This window comes from Siphateles boraxobius, unplaced genomic scaffold (assembly GCF_051911475.1).
Source record: "Siphateles boraxobius isolate OS27281-9 unplaced genomic scaffold, OSU_SipBor_1 231, whole genome shotgun sequence".
NCBI classification, from domain to species: domain Eukaryota; kingdom Metazoa; phylum Chordata; class Actinopteri; order Cypriniformes; family Leuciscidae; genus Siphateles; species Siphateles boraxobius.
Window position 1 is genome coordinate 165,484 of NW_027508846.1, and position 21,644 is coordinate 187,127.

The following is a 21,644-nucleotide window of genomic DNA, read 5'->3' on the forward strand; positions in this document are numbered from 1 at the left end:
TCTGTGTGTGCCACTCTGCATCTGTGTGTGTCACTCTGCATCTGTGTGTGCCACTCTGCATCTGTGTGTGCCACTCTGCATCTGTGTGTGCCACTCTGCATCTGTGTGTGTCACCACTCTGCATCTGTGTGTGCCACTCTGCATCTGTGTGTGTCACCACTCTGCATCTGTGTGTGCCACTCTGCATCTGTGTGTGCCACTCTGCATCTGTGTGTGCCACTCTGCATCTGTGTGTGTCACCACTCTGCATCTGTGTGTGCCACTCTGCATCTGTGTGTGTCACCACTCTGCATCTGTGTGTGCCACTCTGCATCTGTGTGTGTCACTCTGCATCTGTGTGTGCCACTCTGCATCTGTGTGTGCCACTCTGCATCTGTGTGTTTCACTCTGCATCTGTGTGTGCCACTCTGCATCTGTGTGTGCCACTCTGCATCTGTGTGTGTCACCACTCTGCATCTGTGTGTGCCACTCTGCATCTGTGTGTGTCACCACTCTGCATCTGTGTGTGCCACTCTGCATCTGTGTGTGTCACTCTGCATCTGTGTGTGCCACTCTGCATCTGTGTGTGCCACTCTGCATCTGTGTGTGCCACTCTGCATCTGTGTGTGTCACCACTCTGCATCTGTGTGTGCCACTCTGCATCTGTGTGTGTCACCACTCTGCATCTGTGTGTGCCACTCTGCATCTGTGTGTGCCACTCTGCATCTGTGTGTGCCACTCTGCATCTGTGTGTGTCACCACTCTGCATCTGTGTGTGCCACTCTGCATCTGTGTGTGTCACCACTCTGCATCTGTGTGTGCCACTCTGCATCTGTGTGTGTCACTCTGCATCTGTGTGTGCCACTCTGCATCTGTGTGTGCCACTCTGCATCTGTGTGTGCCACTCTGCATCTGTGTGTGTCACCACTCTGCATCTGTGTGTGCCACTCTGCATCTGTGTGTGTCACCACTCTGCATCTGTGTGTGCCACTCTGCATCTGTGTGTGCCACTCTGCATCTGTGTGTGCCACTCTGCATCTGTGTGTGTCACCACTCTGCATCTGTGTGTGCCACTCTGCATCTGTGTGTGTCACCACTCTGCATCTGTGTGTGCCACTCTGCATCTGTGTGTGTCACTCTGCATCTGTGTGTGCCACTCTGCATCTGTGTGTGCCACTCTGCATCTGTGTGTTTCACTCTGCATCTGTGTGTGCCACTCTGCATCTGTGTGTGCCACTCTGCATCTGTGTGTGTCACCACTCTGCATCTGTGTGTGCCACTCTGCATCTGTGTGTGTCACCACTCTGCATCTGTGTGTGCCACTCTGCATCTGTGTGTGTCACTCTGCATCTGTGTGTGCCACTCTGCATCTGTGTGTGCCACTCTGCATCTGTGTGTGCCACTCTGCATCTGTGTGTGCCACTCTGCATCTGTGTGTGCCACTCTGCATCTGTGTGTGTCACCACTCTGCATCTGTGTGTGCCACTCTGCATCTGTGTGTGTCACCACTCTGCATCTGTGTGTGCCACTCTGCATCTGTGTGTGTCACCACTCTGCATCTGTGTGTGCCACTCTGCATCTGTGTGTGTCACTCTGCATCTGTGTGTGCCACTCTGCATCTGTGTGTGTCACTCTGCATCTGTGTGTGCCACTCTGCATCTGTGTGTGTCACCACTCTGCATCTGTGTGTGCCACTCTGCATCTGTGTGTGCCACTCTGCATCTGTGTGTGTCACCACTCTGCATCTGTGTGTGCCACTCTGCATCTGTGTGTGTCACCACTCTGCATCTGTGTGTGCCACTCTGCATCTGTGTGTGTCACCACTCTGCATCTGTGTGTGCCACTCTGCATCTGTGTGTGTCACTCTGCATCTGTGTGTGCCACTCTGCATCTGTGTGTGCCACTCTGCATCTGTGTGTGCCACTCTGCATCTGTGTGTGCCACTCTGCATCTGTGTGTGTCACCACTCTGCATCTGTGTGTGCCACTCTGCATCTGTGTGTGTCACCACTCTGCATCTGTGTGTGCCACTCTGCATCTGTGTGTGCCACTCTGCATCTGTGTGTGCCACTCTGCATCTGTGTGTGCCACTCTGCATCTGTGTGTGTCACCACTCTGCATCTGTGTGTGCCACTCTGCATCTGTGTGTGTCACCACTCTGCATCTGTGTGTGTCACTCTGCATCTGTGTGTGCCACTCTGCATCTGTGTGTGCCACTCTGCATCTGTGTGTTTCACTCTGCATCTGTGTGTGTCACCACTCTGCATCTGTGTGTGTCACCACTCTGCATCTGTGTGTGACACTCTGCATCTGTGCGTGCCACTCTGCATCTGTGTGTGTCACTCTGCATCTGTGTGTGCCACTCTGCATCTGTGCGTGTCACTCTGCATCTGTGTGTGTCACTCTGCATCTGTGTGTGTCACTCTGCATCTGTGTGTGTCACTCTGCATCTGTGTGTGTCACTCTGCATCTGTGTGTGTCACTCTGCATCTGTGTGTGTCACTCTGCATCTGTGCGTGCCACTCTGCATCTGTGTGTGTCACTCTGCATCTGTGTGTGACACTCTGCATCTGTGCGTTTCACTCTGCATCTGTGTGTGTCACTCTGCATCTGTGTGTGTCACTCTGCATCTGTGTGTGACACTCTGCATCTGTGTGTGTCACTCTGCATCTGTGTGTGTCACTCTGCATCTGTGTGTGTCACTCTGCATCTGTGTGTGACACTCTGCATCTGTGTGTGTCACTCTGCATCTGTGTGTGACACTCTGCATCTGTGTGTGACACTCTGCATCTGTGCGTGTCACTCTGCATCTGTGTGTGTCACTCTGCATCTGTGCGTGTCACTCTGCATCTGTGCGTGCCACTCTGCATCTGTGCGTGTCACTCTGCATCTGTGTGTGACACTCTGCATCTGTGTGTGTCACTCTGCATCTGTGTGTGTCACTCTGCATCTGTGTGTGTCACTCTGCATCTGTGTGTGTCACTCTGCATCTGTGTGTGTCACTCTGCATCTGTGTGTGTCACTCTGCATCTGTGTGTGTCACTCTGCATCTGTGTGTTTCACTCTGCATCTGTGTGTGTCACTCTGCATCTGTGTGTGTCACTCTGCATCTGTGTGTGTCACTCTGCATCTGTGTGTGTCACTCTGCATCTGTGTGTGTCACTCTGCATCTGTGTGTGTCACTCTGCATCTGTGTGTTTCACTCTGCATCTGTGCGTGTCACTCTGCATCTGTGCGTTTCACTCTGCATCTGTGCGTGCCACTCTGCATCTGTGTGTTTCACTCTGCATCTGTGTGTGTCACTCTGCATCTGTGTGTGTCACTCTGCATCTGTGTGTGTCACTCTGCATCTGTGTGTGTCACTCTGCATCTGTGTGTGTCACTCTGCATCTGTGTGTGTCACTCTGCATCTGTGTGTGTCACTCTGCATCTGTGTGTGTCACTCTGCATCTGTGTGTATCACTCGTGTCCGACGCTTCAGTTCAGACGGTTTGAGCTGAGGGTCTGAATCAAGTGTGTTAGAGAAGTGACACACACAGAACGAACACGGAAGCGCTGGAGCAGCGGGACTGAAACCCTGAATCTCCTCACACTGGGAGCTGATGATCTGTGATGTGAAGCTCCACTCACCCCTCTTTCTGTGACACGCTGCGGCCGTCGAGCACCCGCAGGTGCAGACACCAGCTGACCACGTACGGGCGATAGTCACAGGCGGGCAGAGCTGGCGTGGGCATCACACACGGGTTACCCGTGATGGACAGCTGTTCCAGAGTGTGTAGCGGCGCTAGATACGACACCTGCAAACGACACACACACATACAGTAACCCAGGCTATACGACACCTGCAAACGACACACACACACACACACTAGGGGTTGAACCGATTAGTCGACTTAAATGCAATGCCGTGACGCTTTAAGCTTGACGTCGACTAGTCGCGTTGATCATGTGACACTATGATTGCGCTAATTTTGATACTAACATGTTGCAGACGACAACAGATGAAGAGCCCAGAGGGGCATTGCAGCAAGAAAGCAGCATTGGTACATCAAGTGTGTGTAAATACGTTACTAACCTAACACTAGATATTGTTGAAAACGAAAGTAAAAGCATGACGCACGCTCACTGTTTTAACGGGAAATGAGAGTTCAGTCTCTTTATTAAAATCATTTTAACATTATTTTTTTTCATATATTTATTTAAACATATTAATGATGCATCTCTAATTTACCCGCAATTAATTGTACTATATTTTTGTATTACTTGGATCAGCACATTACTAACGCGTAAAGATGTGATAATATGACTTTTTTTTCTTTTCTTTTTTTCTTTTCATCCTAAATTATGATATACACCGGGCCACTTCACGTGTTTCTGTGATCTGATAGCTATCCGGTCGAGAAAAGACCAGGTGTAATGCCCTCCAAAACGCATTCGAGACGGATTTAAATCCGATCACTCAAACCACTTCAGGAGATCTGGGTCGCATTCCAGACGAAACTGGACAAGTGTAAATGCATCTGGTTATTGAAGGCACATATGTAAATTGGACTCCTCCCAACAATGCTAAAAATAAACGTGTTAGCCTATATGTCATGTTATATTCATTATATGACGAAGCTATGGCAACACGCATCACCGCAGACGAGCATCTGAGCATCTATTCCTCAAGCCAACGTGCAAACTATCGCAAATCAAAGTGAAAGTAAGTCGCAGACGCTTAACACATCATCTTCGTTAAAAGTAAAGAAACAAAATGATCTGACCAGGGCTGTTGACACTCTTTCTTATTGCAGGCTCTGATTTTGAAATTAGCCGATGATCAATAAAATGCAGCTCATTACTGTTGCTTTCGGTGACGGGAAATCTGCATATAGCGCGTTCTTTGAAGATCGCAAATATCTGTTTTGCGAAAACATATTTATGTGACCAGGTGTAAATGGAATCGTTTTGATAAATCAGATCAGTAAAGACGCATGAAGTGTCCAGGTGTAAACGGCCCCATTATGAGCTGTCTGTCAGTCAGCATCTGTAATTTCTGTTAATGAATTGCTAATTGTGGCATGTTGCAGAGCAGTTTCATCTCTTGTGTTTTTATGAATGGCGTCAGCGACTAGTCGACTCGACTTTGATGTCATAACAGTTCAACCCCTAACACACACACACACACACACATCTCGTAATGTGTATAGTACAGTAGTGTGTGTGTGTAGTACAGTAGTGTGTGTGTGTGTGTGTGTGTGTGTAGTACAGTAGTGTGTGTGCTGTTCAGTAGTGTGTGTGTGCGTGTGTGTGTGCTGTACAGTAGTGGGTGTGTGTGTATGTGTGTGTGTGTTGTACAGTAGTATGTGTGTGTGTGTGTAGTACAGTAGTGTGTGTGCTGTTCAGTAGTGTGTGTGTGTGCTGTACAGTAGTGGGTGTGTGTGTATGTGTGTGTGTGTTGTACAGTAGTATGTGTGTGTGTGCTGTAGAGTAGTGGGTGTGTGTGTGTGTGTGTGTGTTGTACAGTAGTGTGTGTGTGTGTGCTGTAGAGTAGTGGGTGTGTGTGTGTGTGTGTGTGTGTGTGTAGTACAGTAGTGTGTGTGCTGTTCAGTAGTGTGTGTGTGCGTGTGTGTGTGCTGTACAGTAGTGGGTGTGTGTGTATGTGTGAGTGTGTTGTACAGTAGTATGTGTGTGTGTGCTGTAGAGTAGTGGGTGTGTGTGTGTGTGTGTGTGTGTTGTACAGTAGTGTGTGTGTGTGTTGTACAGTAGTGTGTGTGTTTGCTGTACAGTAGTGGGTTTGTGTGCTGTACAGTAGTGTGTGTGTGTGTTGTACAGTAGTGTGTGTGTGTGTGTGGGTGTGTGTGTATGTGTGTGTGTGTTGTACAGTAGTATGTGTGCTGTAGAGTAGTGTGTGTGTGTGTGTGTTGTACAGTAGTGTGTGTGTGTGTGTGTGCTGTAGAGTAGTGGGTGTGTGTGTGTGTGTGTGTGTGTGTGTGTGTGTGTTGTACAGTAGTGTGTGTGTGTGTGTGTGTGTGTGTATGTGTGTGTGTGTTGTACAGTAGTATGTGTGTGTGTGCTGTAGAGTAGTGGGTGTGTGTGTGTGTGTGTGTTGTACAGTAGTGTGTGTGTGTGTGTGTTGTACAGTAGTGTGTGTGTTTGCTGTACAGTAGTGGGTTTGTGTGCTGTACAGTAGTGTGTGTGTGTGTGTGTGTGTGTGTGTGTGTGTGTGTGTGTGTGTGTGTGTGTGTTGCACCTCAGCGAGGTCTCGGATCTCGTTCTCTGCGAGCGACAGCACCGTGAGGTTCGAGGGAAGGTGAGCAGGAGCGCAGCGTAGAGTCGTGATGATGTTTCCATGCAGAAGAAGAGTCTGAAACGGGACACACTCTCAAACAGCAGCAGAACACGTTTCTCTTCACGCATTACGAGACTCTGAGATTCATCTCTCAGACACACGGCAAATACCTTCAGCGCCGAGAGCTTCGTGAGGTCTCCAATGTGAGAGATGTTATTGTCTGACAGATCCAGATGCTGAAGAGAAGCACAGCTGTGAAGCTGCTCGATGACCTGCACACACACACACACACACACACACACAGATTCTGATTCTGACACAGAGATTCAGACTCATTTTCTATCACTTACATGGTAGTCTTAAAACTAACTAACTATCTAAGTACCTTAATGTTGTTTCCAGCCAGGTTGAGGCGCTGGAGGAGCGGGAGGTCCCTCAGGCCCTCGATGTGTCCGATGCTGTTGTTCGGGAGGTTGAGAATGCGTAAGTTCTTGAGCTTCGAGACGCCCATCATGCGGACCAGCCGGTTGGAGGCCACAGACAGCTGTTAACACACACACACACACACACAGGAGGTCAAACACACACACACACACACACACACACACACACACACACACACCTGCCCCACTGACTGGAGGGTTAGTGTAAACACACACACCTGCTCGAGGACTTCATTGCGCTCCAGGTGCTCCAGCTTAATAATGTGGTTCTGGTCCAGAATAAGAGTGTGAGACTCTCCACTGAACAACTTCGGATCCAGTTTGTGGATATTCTGTTTCGAAAGGTCTAATAAACCAGGACCTTAATAATAACAGAACAAAACAGTGAAACTCGATCTCCTCTAACAACACAGTTTCAATGTAAAGACCAAATAAAATCTTTAGAGGTTTATTAATATCAAGTTTATTGATTAAAGAGATAACTGAAATCTGAAGCTGATGTCGACAACAATAATCGACAAAAAAACGCTACACTCAGTATAAATCATTTAAATAAACTCCATCCTATTAGATGTGTTATAAACATCAGATATGTGAATGAAATCCTGTCAATGTAAAAACTGCAGATTTCAGATTTCTGCACATTATGACAAAAACTGATCAGACGTCAAGTTCGTCACGAGCGCCACACGCTGCATGTTAAACATGTACCGCATGTACAATGGAAATACAATATAATACCCATCTAATCAACAGTAACGATTAACCTTTCTTAATTTCGCATACCTTGGTAATTAGCCATTTGCTCCCGCGGATCGCGGATCTTCTCGTCACTCGCCGCCATACTTCCCGCTTGAGTCAGCCAGGCAACCGATACTCTATTTGATTGGATAAACGAATCTGGAAATAATAATAATTTTAAGTATTTTTATAGGTGAGCTGCTTGTATTTATATATCAAATGTATGTTTACTTTGAAAAAATAGTTTAAATTTGTGAAATAGGCTCCTTTATAAGCCGCTTACCCACAATTCCTTTTCCTCTTCCCTATCTGAGACGCCGCCATGAAGTGAGTACAGTCTATGTTAATCCTTTAACATCTTAAAGGTTATCGTGGAAAATCGCATAAATCAATGGTTCATAGGTTAATATTAAATATAAATGAATCTGTAATAACTCTTATTACTGATTTGCAGGGTCGAGCTGTGCAGTTTTAGTGGATATAAAATCTATCCCGGTCATGGCCGGCGCTACGCCAGGATCGATGGAAAGGTAAAAGCACAAACTACGAGAATTTGGTTTTATTCAGTGTTGATCGATGAGTGACTTTTATCATTATGTGATGTGAACATGTAAGTCCGTCAGTCTTCAGTTTGTTTATTGAGACTAGTACTGGCCGGTTAGCTAGCTTAAGTGCTAGCCTGAGCTAATGATCGGGTAGTAACTGTGAACACTTTAAGTGTGTGTGTGTGTGTGTGTGTGTGTGTGTGTGTGTGTGAGAGAGAGAGTTGATTTGAACTGGCTTCACGACTAAAAACCCAAATAAGAGTTAAATAAAATCTAACCTAACCCTAATGCTGTGGGAAATATCGTCTGTTATAAATAGTTAAGGTCTGTGACTGAACTGAAAATGTGACGTCAGTATTAGTGATGTCATGCTCCTCTAAACCTCTTTTCTGCAGGTTTTCCAGTTCCTGAATGCTAAATGTGAGTCTGCGTTCCTGTCCAAGAGGAACCCCAGACAGATCAACTGGACGGTTCTGTACCGGCGCAAACACAAGAAGGGCCAGTCTGTGAGTTTGACCCCTCCAGCTCTCCGTAGAGTCACAGAACCCATGATCCCCAAGCTGTGTATCTGTGTAACTGGAGCTAGGGCTGGCTATCCTTAAAAACATTATGATACTGATCAGTACAGGTTCCTGAATGATACTTTTTAAATGACAATTTTATGAGCAGATGTTATTATATCAAATGCTGTAACATTAATGTGAAGAGGGGAAATCAAGAAAGCTAAACTGTTAGTGCAGCCAATCTTTACACTTTACAAGATAACTAGTTTAGTGCGAGTTAAATCCACTTTTCCTGTTTTAATTTTTCTGGATGGTTAAATTATATTGTATTAATCAAAGCATGTGTAAATTGATATCATGAAACGTTAAATTTAATAGCAATTTATTATCAGCTTAACAAATTGCATTTTTTCAGTTTTTTTTCTACGTTCCAATTTATTTAATCCAAACATATCTAATTCAATTCATAAAAACAACTTAATTAATTAGTTTCTGTACAGTAATAGCGCCAAATAAAATGTTTGTGTGTGTATTCAAATATTTCTGGTAATCAAATGAAGGCATTAAAACAATATATCTTTTATTCAAATGAAAATGAAACGAGCCCTTAAATCCCACAGCAGATATTTACTGTCGAAATTATAACATTGAGAGAAATTTATATAAGTATAAGAGTATTATACTGCGGTTTAGGTTAAACCAAACTTTTATTTTAACGTGTAGAGCCGTTACGGAGTCTCCTGTGAGGAAAACAATCAATCCGTCCGCTCCGTTTATAACCCGTACTCACGAATTCTCAAACTGTTCCTCGGTTTAACGAATCGTGCCCACGGGTTAATAAACCGCGCTCTCAGATTACCGTGCCTTGCCTTGAGTTTTTGCAATCTACCCACAAATTCGCAATCCGTGCCCACGCTGCCGCAATCCGTACCCACGCTGCCGCAATCCGTGCCCACGCTGCCGCAATCCGTACCCACGGGTTTGTAAACTGTACTCACGGGTTTGTGGACACATGGAACATCACTTTGATGTTCACCAATCGTCTGTGCAGCGCCGGGTCAAGTCCAACAAGCCTAAATGTGCTCTCGCGGGCCTGAGATAGACATGTGATCAGACCTGAGATAGACGTGATCAGACCTGAGATAGACATGTGATCAGACCTGAGATAGACATGTGATCAGACCTGAGATAGACATGTGTTCAGACCTGAGATAGACATGTGATCAGACCTGAGATAGACATGTGTTCAGACCTGAGATAGACATGTGATCAGACCTGAGATAGACGTGATCAGACCTGAGATAGACATGTGATCAGACCTGAGATAGACATGTGATCAGACCTGAGATAGACATGTGATCAGACCTGAGATGGACATGTGATCAGACCTGAGATGGACATGTGATCAGACCTGAGATGGACATGTGATCAGACCTGAGATGGACATGTGATCAGACCTGAGATGGACATGTGATCAGACCTGAGATGGACATGTGATCAGACCTGAGATGGACATGTGATCAGACCTGAGATGGACATGTGATCAGACCTGAGATGGACATGTGATCAGACCTGAGATGGACATGTGATCAGACCTGAGATGGACATGTGATCAGACCTGAGATGGACATGTGATCAGACCTGAGATGGACATGTGATCAGACCTGAGATAGACATGTGATCAGACCTGAGATAGACATGTGATCAGACCTGAGATAGACATGTGTTCAGACCTGAGATAGACATGTGATCAGACCTGAGATAGACATGTGATCAGACCTGAGATAGACATGTGTTCAGACCTGAGATAGACATGTGATCAGACCTGAGATGGACATGTGATCAGACCTGAGATGGACATGTGTTCAGACCTGAGATGGACATGTGATCAGACCTGAGATGGACATGTGATCAGACCTGAGATAGACATGTGTTCAGACCTGAGATAGACATGTGATCAGACCTGAGATAGACATGTGTTCAGACCTGAGATAGACATGTGTTCAGACCTGAGATAGACATGTGATCAGACCTGAGATAGACATGTGTTCAGACCTGAGATGGACATGTGATCAGACCTGAGATGGACATGTGATCAGACCTGAGATGGACATGTGATCAGACCTGAGATGGACATGTGATCAGACCTGAGATGGACATGTTCTCCAGGGGTTCTGTCTATCTGTGTGTGTGTGTCTGTCTATTAGGGTTGTGACGATAGTATCGTGTAGAGACGATAGACTGAGATTTCGCCGATGGCAGATGCCTTTGACGATATAAATACGATAATTGGCTCGTTTTACCATGATAGTATTAATATTATTATAAAGCTAGTATTGTTATTAAATTAATATTAGGAACTACAATTCATTTGCCTTGCCTAAATTCATAACGACATCACCGCATAGCCTAACACTTGCGACAACACCGACACGCGCGTATGAGGACTCCTCTAAGAAAATGTTTGTAAACAGAATGAAAAACTAGGCCTACATCCCACATCAAAATTTAATTGCAAGGTGATCCATTCACAAACTGTCAAGAGTTTTAACAGACGCACACATATCTTATACAGATCCAAGATGAAAACAGCATCGTTCTTCATCAGTATTTTTTTTCCATAGCACATTAACCAAAATGTTTAATAACACTAATAACACTAAAAACAATGCAATTAAATATTTATAATAATAATAATATCACTAAAATTATATAGGCCAGTCTTTAATTCACGAACACAGCACAGCTCTGCCATCTATGAAAATCTTAAGCAGCTTCAAACACTTGTTTAAGAAGAAATATTCTTCTAATTTTTTCCCTGTCATCATGTAGGTCCACAAGAGAACTATTAAGCCAGTAAATTAAGATAGTCGTCGCTATACCGTTATATCCAACGTCGTCTCTGAGAGAACGCGGCGTTAATGCAGCAACAGATGCTGAAAGCTCAGCCCGTTTGTACTTTCACTTTCAGAGAATGAGTGCGTTTACATGTACGTTCCAACACGATTATGCTGAATAAACTGACAATGCATGTGGTCATGTAAACGCATTAACCTGTTTTCCTTTATCGGAGTCAAGTCATAATAAACCGATCGACTTAGCCAGATTTCTCCCGGCATTTTAAACCCGCGTTCTTCGGGCTTATTGAAGTGCGCGTATGTGAAGTGCATCCAGACAGCACTGGTGGGAGGACACATATCGCAAACTCTGACTCTTTCTTGACCCTAGAAATTATTAAAACGTGTTATCTCGTGCAGAAGTACAGTCAAAATGCTGCATCTGTAACGGCATGAGAGGATCATGTGTGTCCATAAATTTCCCGCTGACATGTTGAAATACTCGAGACGGATACAAAAACTATGATCTTTTTTTACCTCACTATACCGGGAAATAACCTGATCTAGCCTAGTGATAAACACTCCACCTTTGCTAGCAATATAAAAAAAATTCTCATATAAAATGAAGTAATAAAACAAGCAAATTAATGAGTAAATAATCAAGTTAATAATCAAATAAGTAAGCCCCGCCCCTCACGATAATATTGTGTATCGCCGATCTCACAGGCTGACGATTGGACAATATGAAAATGGAGCATATCGCCCAACACTACTGTGTGTGTGTGTGTGTGTGTGTGTGTGTGTGTGTGTGTGTGTGTGTGTCTGTCTGTCTGTGTCTCACGCTTGAATGTTCTAGTGTGTTTTTGCCCCGTCAGGAAGAGGCGTCTAATGTTCTCTCGTGTGTGTTTTCCCCATCAGGAAGAGGTCTCTAAGAAGCGCACGCGGCGCGCGGTGAAGTTCCAGCGGGCGATCACTGGTGCGTCTCTGGCCGAGATCCTGGCCAAGAGGAACCAGAAGCCGGAAGTGCGTAAAGCGCAGAGAGAGCAGGCGATCAGGTGACTAACCTTACGCTCCATTCACACTGATTTATCATGATTCAACCTGAACTGGGGTGACTCTTATGACTGTATGATTGACAGCTCAACATTTTCAAATAAATATTGGTCTGCAAGACCTTGATTAGCTTGAGGTGTGTTGAGGATCACCGGTTAATCGACACATTTTGCTTTCGATTTAGTGGCAATTCTGGGACGTCAATTCCTTGAGTGATGCGTGCTTTATTATTCTAAACGAAAAACACACCCAACAAAACGGTACAATGACAAACTTATTTAATTTCTTATTTAATCCTAATATTTAAAGCCCTACATGGCCCGGCACCCAAATACCTTGTTGACTTGGTACAGCCATATGTTCCAACTCGGGCCCTCAGATCTAGCACGGCAAACCTTCTCGTGGTACCCCGGGTCAGACTCTCCACGGTGGGCGGAAGGGCTTTTAATGTTGCTGGCTCTACGCTCTGGAATAAGCTGCCCCCGAATCTTCGTGCGAACGACAACATCCGGTCCTTCAAAAAACATCTGAAAACTCATTTCTTCAAGCTTGCCCAATAAATCATCTTCCTTATCACTGTTTTCTATGTTCTGCACTTTTCCAACTCTATCTGCTACATACTTTATCATAATAGCATATTTTGATAATGCAATATCTCCTTCTTTTCATGCAAACCAGTGTATGCTTGTTTCCATCTGTTTTGTCTCTCGTAAGCAGATGGCCTTTGTATTTGTTCGCTTGTTGTCTGTTTGCTATTTGTTTTTTGTATTACATTGTGAAGCGACCTTGGGTTCTTGAAAGGCGCTATAGAAAATAAACACTATTATTATTATTTGAACATATGACTTTTATTAACAAAACTAGGGCTGCAACAACTAATCGATAAAATCGATTATAATCGATTATGAAAATCGTTGTCAACGAATGTCATTATCGATTAGTTGGTCTGCTTACGTCACGGGGAGCGTTTACTGGTACGCACACACACGCAAGGTCTCTCTCCCTCAGGCGCTCTGCCGAGCGCGCGCGCTACACGGTTTGGAGCAGTCTCTTATGTCTCGCATGCGCGCTCTTGCTTGCGCGCTCTAGATTTCGCGAGTTTGAACTAATTCGCGGGCATCAGGGAGCCGCAATCAATATGCGGGAGACTCCCGGGACTTCCGGGATGTCTGTATTTTGTCTCGAGCATCAGGTTGTGCAATCAGTTCGCTCGCAACGTAAGTGATGGATTAAAATAGCGCTACCGCAGAAATAGGTTAAATTAAAACGGTGTTTACAAAGTGAAGCATTAAATACAAAGGCAGTTAATAACAGCAGCAGTAAAATATTGTTTTTTAGTCACTGTACTCAGTGGTTTTCAGCGAATGCTTGTGCACTAATGCATAATTTCTCCTGTCCTTTACTCAAGCCTGTTAGCTTGCTGGGTAACGTTACCTCCATTCCGTTCTCTTTTTATAGCATTTGTCTACTAAGTTTTAATTGTTTTTCAAACGCGATCTACTGCGGCTCTACGTTCACACAATTGTTTTCAGTCTTTCTATATTTATTTAATCAATTTATCCTTATATTATATTCTTTTATATATTATATATATAATATATATTATATTCTTTATCCTTATATTCCTTATATATAATTAATTTTAAATACAAATTAAATGAATTATATATTTTAGATGTTTTTAGTTTGTTTTTAGTTCAGATATTCACATCTGAACAACATGTCTGTGTAAATTTGTTTTAACAAAAATTTTGTTAAAACATAATATGTTGGATATCATTTATAACAATAATCATGTTTGTCAACTTGCCATCAGCAATTATCATTAAAAACAATGCAAATATTGATATTAGTAAAACTCAATGTGTGGCTTTTGCACTTTTTAAAGTACACTTTTACACATAAATACCCTGATTTACGGTTTTATTTAGTTATAATAAAAAAAAAATCTAATTTAATTTCTATCCGATTAATCGATTAATCGAAAAAATAATCGTCCGATTAATCGATTATCAAAATAATCGTTAGTTGCAGCCCTAAACAAAACAAATAAGACAAAATTTAAATTTAACAAATTTAACGAAGCTTAGACACGTCTTAAACCATGAAGGTGTGTTAGAAGTGTTACGTCTGAATTCTGCCACCCTTCATCAGATGAGTTTGACAGATTTACATGTTTCCCATAACCATTGAGTTTAAATCAAAAATATGCCAAATAGGCGCTTTTTGGATTTCGGTTTGAAAGGAAGTTCTCCGTCTCGTCAGTCGGCTCGTCACTCGTTATAAACGAGATCTGGCTCAATCGGCTCGCGCCACGCATTCTGGACACGAGCAGTTTCTAAATGATTTTCATTACTATTAAATAAATGAAAACGATGTGAGGGTGTCACAGGTTGGCAATGATGAAACTTGCTGCGGTTGAGCTGAATACTAGATGATTTAAATATAATTTGTTGCAAGTTGATCTTGTGGTTACAGACTGAGACAGCGTTTCATTGTGTGGTTCTGCATGAATCTATTAGTGTTGTTTCTGACTCTAGACTTCAGATCTCGAAGGCTTTCACACTGCGAGCTCAATCCCGATTAACTGATCAGATCTGATTTTTTGGATATAGCTGTTGATTCATATTGCCTATATTAGATTCCAGTGTGAACAGATCATTGTCCCGAACTGACTTGCAAGATTCATAAGACGTCTCGCAGTGCAGTCATATGGAAGTAAACCGAGGACATTAAAGTAAGAGATTGCGTGTTTATAGTGTGATCTGCCGTCAGTGAATCTGTTAAACGAGCTCTTCCTCACACGACAGTGACTGTGACCTGAACTGAGTTTCTCTTCTGACTGTAATCTCCATCTGATGTTTCAGGGCTGCTAAAGAAGCCAAGAAGGCGAAGCAAGTGACGAAGAAGCCGTCGGCCCAGAGCACCAAGGTTAGATCTCTTTAGTCTCAGTCTTCAGCTCATCTCCTGCTGGAACACACACACATCTGTTCACGTGTGATCATCTTCTGCCCCTTGAGGCGTTGCAGTGCGACTGATTCTGTCGCTTCTGTGTCATAAGGTGGCGTAGAGCAGAAGGACTGTGTCTACACCTGGTACTCCTTTAATGGGTGCTCAGTGTCATTTCTAGTCCTACACTTTATTACAATCTCTAATGCTGACAGTAAATCCTCTTGAATCCCTGCATGTAGTCAGTAACATGTTGGTCTTGTTTTCAGGCCCCTGCTAAGAACGCACCGAAACAGAAGATCGCCAAGCCCATGAAGGTCAACGCTCCTCGCGTCGGTGGAAAGCGTTAAACTCATGTTTTGGTGTTTTGTGTATTAATAAAGGTTTCGCCATCAACCTCAAGTGTCCTTGAATTGATTTCGTTGATGTTCAGTGATAGTCAGTGACATTAACTTTACATAATATTATTGATACTTGGTTTTTAAATGAAAACTGATGCCCATTTTAGTTTTGATTCACTTCCGTTGTAAAGATCATTAGTTATTAACTTATCCGCCGCTAACACGACACCGTTCTAACAGAAAACCCTGAACACACTCGTTCAGTGCTCGAGAACGCAAACCCTGAACACACTCCGGCCACACACTCGTTCAGTGCTCGAGAACGCAAACTCTGAACACACTCCGGCCACACACTCGTTCAGTGCTCGAGAACGCAAACCCTGAACACACTCCGGCCACACACTCGTTCAGTGCTCGAGAACGCAAACTCTGAACACACTCCGGCCACACACTCGCTCAGTGCTCGAGAACGCAAGCCCTGAACACACTCCGGCCACACACTCGTTCAGTGCTCGAGAACGCAAACCCTGAACACACTCCGGCCACACACTCGTTCAGTGCTCGAGAACGCAAACCCTGAACACACTCCGGCCACACACTCGTTCAGTGCTCGAGAACGCAAACCCTGAACACACTCCGGCCACACACTCGTTCAGTGCTCGAGAACGCAAACCATGAACACACTCCGGCCACACACTCGTTCAGTGCTCGAGAACGCAAGCCCTGAACACACTCCGGCCACACACTCGATCAGTGCTCGAGAACGCAAACCCTGAACACACTCCGGCCACACACTCGTTCAGTGCTCGAGAACGCAAACCCTGAACACACTCCGGCCACACACTCGTTCAGTGCTCGAGAACGCAAACTCTGAACACACTCCGGCCACACACTCGTTCAGTGCTCGAGAACGCAAACCATGAACACACTCCGGCCACACACTCGTTCAGTGCTCGAGAACGCAAACCATGAACACACTCCGGCCACACACTCGTTCAGTGCTCGAGAACGCAAACTCTGAACACACTCCGGCCACACACTCGTTCAGTGCTCGAGAACGCAAACTCTGAACACACTCCGGCCACACACTCGTTCAGTGCTCGAGAACGCAAACCATGAACACACTCCGGCCACACACTCGTTCAGTGCTCGAGAACGCAAACCATGAACACACTCCGGCCACACACTCGTTCAGTGCTCGAGAACGCAAACCCTGAACACACTCCGGCCACACACTCGTTCAGTGCTCGAGAACGCAAACCCTGAACACACTCCGGCCACACACTCGCTCAGTGCTCGAGAACGCAAACCATGAACACACTCCGGCCACACACTCGCTGGGTGCTCGAGAACGCAAAGCCTGAACACACTCCGGCCACACACTCGCTCAGTGCTCGAGAACGCAAACCCTGAACACACTCCGGCCACACACTCGTTCAGTGCTCGAGAACGCAAACTCTGAACACACTCCGGCCACACACTCGCTCAGTGCTCGAGAACGCAAACTCTGAACACACTCCGGCCACACACTCGCTCAGTGCTCGAGAACGCAAACCCTGAACACACTCCGGCCACACACTCGCTCAGTGCTCGAGAACGCAAACCCTGAACACACTCCGGCCACACACTCGCTCAGTGCTCGAGAACGCAAACCATGAACACACTCCGGCCACACACTCGCTGGGTGCTCGAGAACGCAAAGCCTGAACACACTCCGGCCACACACTCGCTCAGTGCTCGAGAACGCAAACCCTGAACACACTCCGGCCACACACTCGTTCAGTGCTCGAGAACGCAAACTCTGAACACACTCCGGCCACACACCCGCTCAGTGCTCGAGAACGCAAACCCTGAACACACTCGTTCAGTGCTCGAGAACGCAAACTCTGAACACACTCCGGCCACACACTCGCTCAGTGCTCGAGAACCCAAACCCTGAACACACTCCGGCCACACACTCGCTCAGTGCTCGAGAACGCAAACCCTGAACACACTCCGGCCACACACTCGCTCAGTGCTCGAGAACGCAAACCCTGAACACACTCCGGCCACACACTCGCTCAGTGCTCGAGAACGCAAACCATGAACACACTCCGGCCACACACTCGCTGGGTGCTCGAGAACGCAAAGCCTGAACACACTCCGGCCACACACTCGCTCAGTGCTCGAGAACGCAAACCCTGAACACACTCCGGCCACACACTCGCTCAGTGCTCGAGAACGCAAACCCTGAACACACTCGGGCCACGCACTCGTTCAGTGCTCGAGAACGCAAACCCTGAACACACTCCGGCCACACACTCGCTCAGTGCTCGAGAACGCAAACCCTGAACACACTCCGGCCACACACTCGTTCAGTGCTCGAGAACGCAAACCCTGAACACACTCCGGCCACGCACTCGTTCAGTGCTCGAGAACGCAAACCCTGAACACACTCCGGCCACACACTCGCTCAGTGCTCGAGAACGCAAACCCTGAACACACTCCGGCCACACACTCGCTCAGTGCTCAAGAACGCAAACCCTGAACACACTCGTTCAGTGCTCGAAAACGCAAACTCTGAACACACTCCGGCCACACACTCGCTCAGTGCTCGAGAACGCAAACCCTGAACACACTCCGGCCACACACTCGCTCAGTGCTCGAGAACGCAAACTCTGAACACACTCCGGCCACACACTCGCTCAGTGCTCGAGAACGCAAACCCTGAACACACTCCGGCCACGCACTCGTTCAGTGCTCGAGAACGCAAACCCTGAACACACTCCGGCCACGCACTCGTTCAGTGCTCGAGAACGCAAACCCTGAACACACTCCGGCCACACACTCGTTCAGTGCTCGAGAACGCAAACTCTGAACACACTCCGGCCACACACTCGTTCAGTGCTCGAGAACGTAAACCCTGAACACACACCGGCCACACACTCGCTCAGTGCTCGAGAACGCAAACCATGAACACACTCCGGCCACACACTCGTTCAGTGCTCGAGAACGCAAACCCTGAACACACTCCGGCCAAGCCCTCGTTCAGTGCTCGAGAACGCAAACCCTGAACACACTCCGGCCACGCACTCGTTCAGTGCTCGAGAACGCAAACCCTGAACACACTCCGGCCATGCACTCGTTCAGTGCTCGAGAACGCAAACCCTGAACACACTCGTTCAGTGCTCGAGAACGCAAACCCTGAACACACTCCGGCCACACACTCGTTCAGTGCTCGAGAACGCAAACCCTGAACACACTCCGGCCACACACTCGCTCAGTGCTCGAGAACGCAAACCCTGAACACACTCCGGCCACGCACTCGTTCAGTGCTCGAGAACGCAAACCCTGAACACACTCCGGCCACACACTCGTTCAGTGCTCGAGAACGCAAACCCTGAACACACTCCGGCCACGCACTCGTTCAGTGCTCGAGAACGCAAACCCTGAACACACTCCGGCCATGCACTCGTTCAGTGCTCGAGAACGCAAACCTTGAAATAGGTTGCAAGGTGCAAGTGGTGAAATTTTTTGAAAAGCAGGTTATCTCTGCACAAACCTGTGAAACGCTGACGGCGCTCGTGCGTATTATAGTTTAGTCTATAGATATGTGCATTTGAATATATATGTGCGCAGGCGTGTAGTCTTTCTTTACAAACTCGCCTCATCAAATTACTTGTCTGGCCTTAATGTATTTATTAGGGCTGTCAAAATAACGCGTTAATTTCCATTAATTAATCTGAGAAGAAATAGCGCGTTAAAAAAAATAACGCAGATTAATCCATTCCGTTTTGACCTTTGCGGAGCCGTTCTAGCATTCGTGTAAAAAGAAGGAGGGTGACAAGAACGCGCTGCTTGGATCATTGTTTGGAACATTTACTTATAACAAACGGAGTTCGTCAAACTCTAAAGTACCACATAAATGCAAAGCATCCAGGAGTGTGTACGTGAGTCGATGAGTGTGTCTGAGAGAAAGCGCGCTTGTGTGTGTGTATGTTGTAACTTTTCACGCGCTCTCACGTCACACAACCATTTTCTCACGCACAGAAAAATCGCGCACCAAAGAGAGGACACGGAAACAGACAAGACAGAGCACGTTACTTATGATTTTAAAAAAATCTCAGCTCTCAGATTCTGTTAATTTTATTACGAAAATCAAACAATACCGTTTTGGCGCTTGGAAATGTGACATGACAGATTCCTATAGCGGCACGTGAACCGATCATCTCTAGCTAATAGTAAATAAACACGAATGACCAATGTTGAAAGATACAGTAGGGCAGCCTAAAACTTACCGAAATGTACTGTATATTCCTCGATCAATCCGTGTTTTTCAACCGCAAAAAGAGGTCAATAAAACAGCTGGAGAACAATTATGTCACATAACATTTAGCCCTAAGTTACCTCAGGAAAGCCATTTCATGACCATATATCATGTTATAGTTGGCTATAAAAAAAGAGCTATAGAGAGTATTTTTCAAAATGTATGTAGCCTACTACTATATTACCTATGTATTATATTTTTACTTATATCAAAGTTCTTATTTGTAATAAACACGCATTATATTTAATTTGAGCTATTTTTAACCTTAAATACTACCAGCTGATATGGCTCTCTGTATTTTTACAGCATTGGGTGAGATTTTTTTTTTCTTGAGAAAAATGAATGCCTGTCTTGTGTACCTAATATTTACATTTATTCATTTAGCTGACGCTTTTATCCAAAGCGACTTACAATTGCTATATATGTCAGAGGTCGCACGCCTCTGGAGCAACTAGGGATTAAGTGTCTTGCTCAGGGACACATTGGTGTCTCACAGTGGATTTGAACCCGGGTCTCTCACACCAAAGGCATGTGTCTTATCCCCTGCGCCATCACCACCACGTGGTGGTATATAATAATAAAAACGTAGCTTACCAGAAATTGTACCATGCAAACATTGTAAGATTGTGTATGTGATTAATTTAGATTAATTAATTACAGAGTATGTAATTAATTAGATTAAAAATTTTAATCGATTGACAGCCCTAGTATTTATTGCTTCCGAGTATCCATGTGAACCGGAAGTATTTTGACAATGTTAGATCTGTGCAGGTGAAGGGAAGGAGGGATTGCATCAGCTTGGCATTGTTAATTTTGTGAATTAAGTTTGGTCAGGGCGTGAAGAAATGCACCCATGCACCAGAGACCCGCAGTGACGGATTAATTGACAGCTGTTGTCAGACTCGCTAAAATGGAGAGCGACTGGAGTAACGCAAGTAGCTTTGCAACAGAGCGGTCATTTGAAGTCTTTTCTTCCCCACCTTCACCTACTTTTTCTGCCTTTTAAGAGGATCAAATCTGAGGTGTGGTCATATTTTGGCTTTTACAAAAGTCCTGAGGGAAACGTAATCGATGATGGTCACCCTGTCTGCAGAACATGCACAAAAAAAAGCTGCAATACACTTCAAAATGTTGTTTTGAGGTGAAACATTTTATCTCACTCACTTGAAATAAACGTGAAGCTTCCACGAAGAAAAGTTTGCATTAATGTTTTAAATCTTACCTGTTTATAAATCCTTTTTCAATACAATCAAAAACGGAGACGCAAGTAGGCAAGTTGTACCTGAATGAAACGAGAGAGCGCGTCTGTTGTGATGCATGGATTTGCGCTTTTATAATGCGTTGCTATTGACGACGGTCAGAAGGAAATGCCACAGAATAGAATCTTGCCTTAAAAAGTGTCACAGAGTACTCTACGTCACAGAGTACCCTACGTCACAGAGTACCCTACGTCACAGAGTACCCTACGTTACAGAGTACTCTACGCCACAGAGTACCCTACGTCACAGAGTACCCTACGTCACAGAGTACCCTACGTCACAGAGTCCCCTACGTCACAGAGTATTCTACGTCACAGAGTATTCTACGTCACAGAGTCCCCTATGTCACAGAGTCCCCTACGTCACAGAGTATTCTACGTCACAGAGTCCCCTACGTCACAGAATCCCCTACGTC

At 45.4% G+C, this 21,644-nt stretch overlaps 2 protein-coding genes and 1 non-coding gene across 3 annotated transcripts in view; 2 read left to right on the top strand and 1 right to left on the bottom strand.

Moving 5' to 3' along the window:
* The window catches only part of cep97 (centrosomal protein 97), a 29,529-nt gene extending 21,767 nt beyond the window's left edge, over window positions 1-7,762 (bottom strand). The window contains exons 1-7 of the mRNA XM_077240449.1: window positions 7,720-7,762; window positions 7,482-7,595; window positions 6,914-7,056; window positions 6,638-6,796; window positions 6,423-6,524; window positions 6,214-6,327; window positions 3,609-3,775 (exon numbers count right to left, since the gene is read on the bottom strand). Of these exons, the coding sequence (XP_077096564.1) occupies window positions 3,609-3,775; window positions 6,214-6,327; window positions 6,423-6,524; window positions 6,638-6,796; window positions 6,914-7,056; window positions 7,482-7,539 (743 nt within the window). The 5' untranslated portion in view covers window positions 7,540-7,595; window positions 7,720-7,762. The remainder of the gene's footprint in view (window positions 1-3,608; window positions 3,776-6,213; window positions 6,328-6,422; window positions 6,525-6,637; window positions 6,797-6,913; window positions 7,057-7,481; window positions 7,596-7,719) is intronic.
* On the top strand, window positions 7,731-15,719 carry rpl24 (ribosomal protein L24). The gene is made up of 6 exons (XM_077240450.1): window positions 7,731-7,763; window positions 7,891-7,966; window positions 8,377-8,487; window positions 12,240-12,376; window positions 15,242-15,305; window positions 15,593-15,719. The coding sequence occupies exons 1-6, from the start codon at window positions 7,759-7,761 to the stop codon at window positions 15,671-15,673; spliced, it is 474 nt and encodes a 157-aa protein (XP_077096565.1). The 5' UTR covers window positions 7,731-7,758; the 3' UTR covers window positions 15,674-15,719.
* LOC143748428 (small nucleolar RNA SNORA17) lies at window positions 15,382-15,513 on the top strand. Its single transcript, XR_013206786.1, has one exon. It is a non-coding gene; the product is annotated as a small nucleolar RNA SNORA17 (small nucleolar RNA).
* Window positions 15,720-21,644: the final 5,925 nt, after the last annotated feature.